The sequence below is a fragment of the Cariama cristata genome, unplaced genomic scaffold (assembly GCF_000690535.1).
Source record: "Cariama cristata isolate BGI_N322 unplaced genomic scaffold, ASM69053v1 scaffold41545, whole genome shotgun sequence".
Taxonomy (NCBI): Eukaryota; Metazoa; Chordata; class Aves; order Cariamiformes; family Cariamidae; genus Cariama; species Cariama cristata.
Window position 1 is genome coordinate 3,405 of NW_009617670.1, and position 1,663 is coordinate 5,067.

Sequence of the window (1,663 nt, forward strand, 5' to 3'; positions counted from 1 at the left end):
TCCTCTTGCAACCCCCCTTCTCCACTTACATTGGAATGTATACTATGTTAGAAAGACGTTTTAACTTCACTTTCCCACTATTGCCAGGACTGAACATAAACATTTTGTATTGTGTTTAAAAAACATAAGTTCTGATAACAGCCCAGTTTTACAATTTTGCGCTTTTATACACATGCAGTTTTTCTCTCCCAGCAAAATAAAATATAACTGCATTAGTTTCCTTTTATCATTTGAATTATTCCTTTATAAGCAGTTTCAGGTAGGACATAATGTCAATAGCAGATGACCAAACCAGAACAGAACACTCTACAGGACTGAGACTTTGGGCCAACTGAGAAATCTTTTTCTCCAAGGTATACCCCTGCCTGGGCATAGCAATATCATCCTTCTTCAAAAACATTACTGGACATAAGTCATTCCCACCATCACCTACATATACAATTTGTGTATAACTTACTCCTCGCTCCAACTGTTTATCTAGAAATTCCTTTAAAACTTCCCTTTTGCAAAGGTTTTTAGGGCACTTTGCACAATGGTGAGCATGGAAGTCCTGTACAGTAAGATAGCCAGTACTGCTGAATGCTGCAGGGTTTGTAAACACTTCATCAAACACCTTATGGAAGTCAGCAGCTTTCAAAATCCAGTCAATAAATACTGTATTAGAATCTGAGACAATTATGCAGTCAAACAACTCCCTGTTCTCGCCAATAAAATGCAGAAGATCTACCATTCCCACAGTGAAAGGAATTGTTGTCATAGTTCTCTTCATCTCATCTTCTTTGACACCATTGTCTCCCAAGTAGACAAAGACTCTGCCCATATATTCTGTCCAGTGTCCTGGTCGGTAGGAGTTTCTTAATCCATCAGGAAGTTTTTTCTCAGGAGCACATTTCACAATCCAGGTATCACTGTTTTCATCTACGATTGTATGGTCAAAATCAAAAACCAACAGAAATTTCATAGCTGTCAGAAAATAGTTTCCAAAACAAACAAAAAAAGATAATTATTTATATAAACAAAAGTACTGAATTCCTACCCTGATCTTGTGCTCAGAAGAGAAAAATTCTGCAAGAAAATGAAGCATTAGGACAAATATCTAAACAAAGTAAACTATTTATGGCCACTACAGCTATGGGAAATTGTGCTGAAGCTAAAAAAGCAGTCTCTAAAGGTCAAACTTCTAGTTTGGTATCAAACTTGTTTAAAATAGATAATGTGAAAGTATTTAAACTCATGCTACATAGTTACTAATACTTGCTAACACAGAGTCAATCTTCCAGTACTCATGCACCATCAGTTTGACCAACAGTCCTAAATTTCTCCATCGTCACTTGCCAACACAACCAACCTGGGATTCTCCTGGCAAACCACCTGAAGAGATGTTTCAAAAGGAAACTACTACTGAACAGATGGAGCTAGTCTTTTTAACAAGGACACACCAAATCAAAGCAGCCAACGAAAAGAAATACTGCCATGCGTGGATCTGGGGGAAAAAAAAAAAAAGAAAAATTGGTCTGCTTGCTGTAGTCCTGCAACTTCAGCACCTACAGCCCACCTCTGGGCTAGGGAAGTCCCTGGGCGCAAGGAACACCACCTCTGGTACTTCATGCCGTTCCCTCGCAGACAAACCCTCTCGCCCCCGTAACTCAAGCACCGCCGCCCC

At 39.3% G+C, this 1,663-nt stretch overlaps 1 protein-coding gene across 1 annotated transcript; it reads right to left on the reverse strand.

The window, feature by feature from the left end:
- Positions 1-235: 235 nt before the first annotated feature.
- On the reverse strand, positions 236-962 carry PHOSPHO2 (phosphatase, orphan 2). Its single transcript, XM_009700607.1, has one exon. It carries the CDS (start codon positions 959-961, stop codon positions 236-238), a length of 726 nt encoding a protein of 241 aa, XP_009698909.1. The 5' UTR covers position 962.
- Positions 963-1,663: the final 701 nt, after the last annotated feature.

Coding starts and splice junctions, on each gene's coding strand:
- PHOSPHO2 (XM_009700607.1), bottom strand. CDS start 961: ATGAAATTTCTGTTGGTTTTTGATTTTGACCATACAATCGTAGATGAA.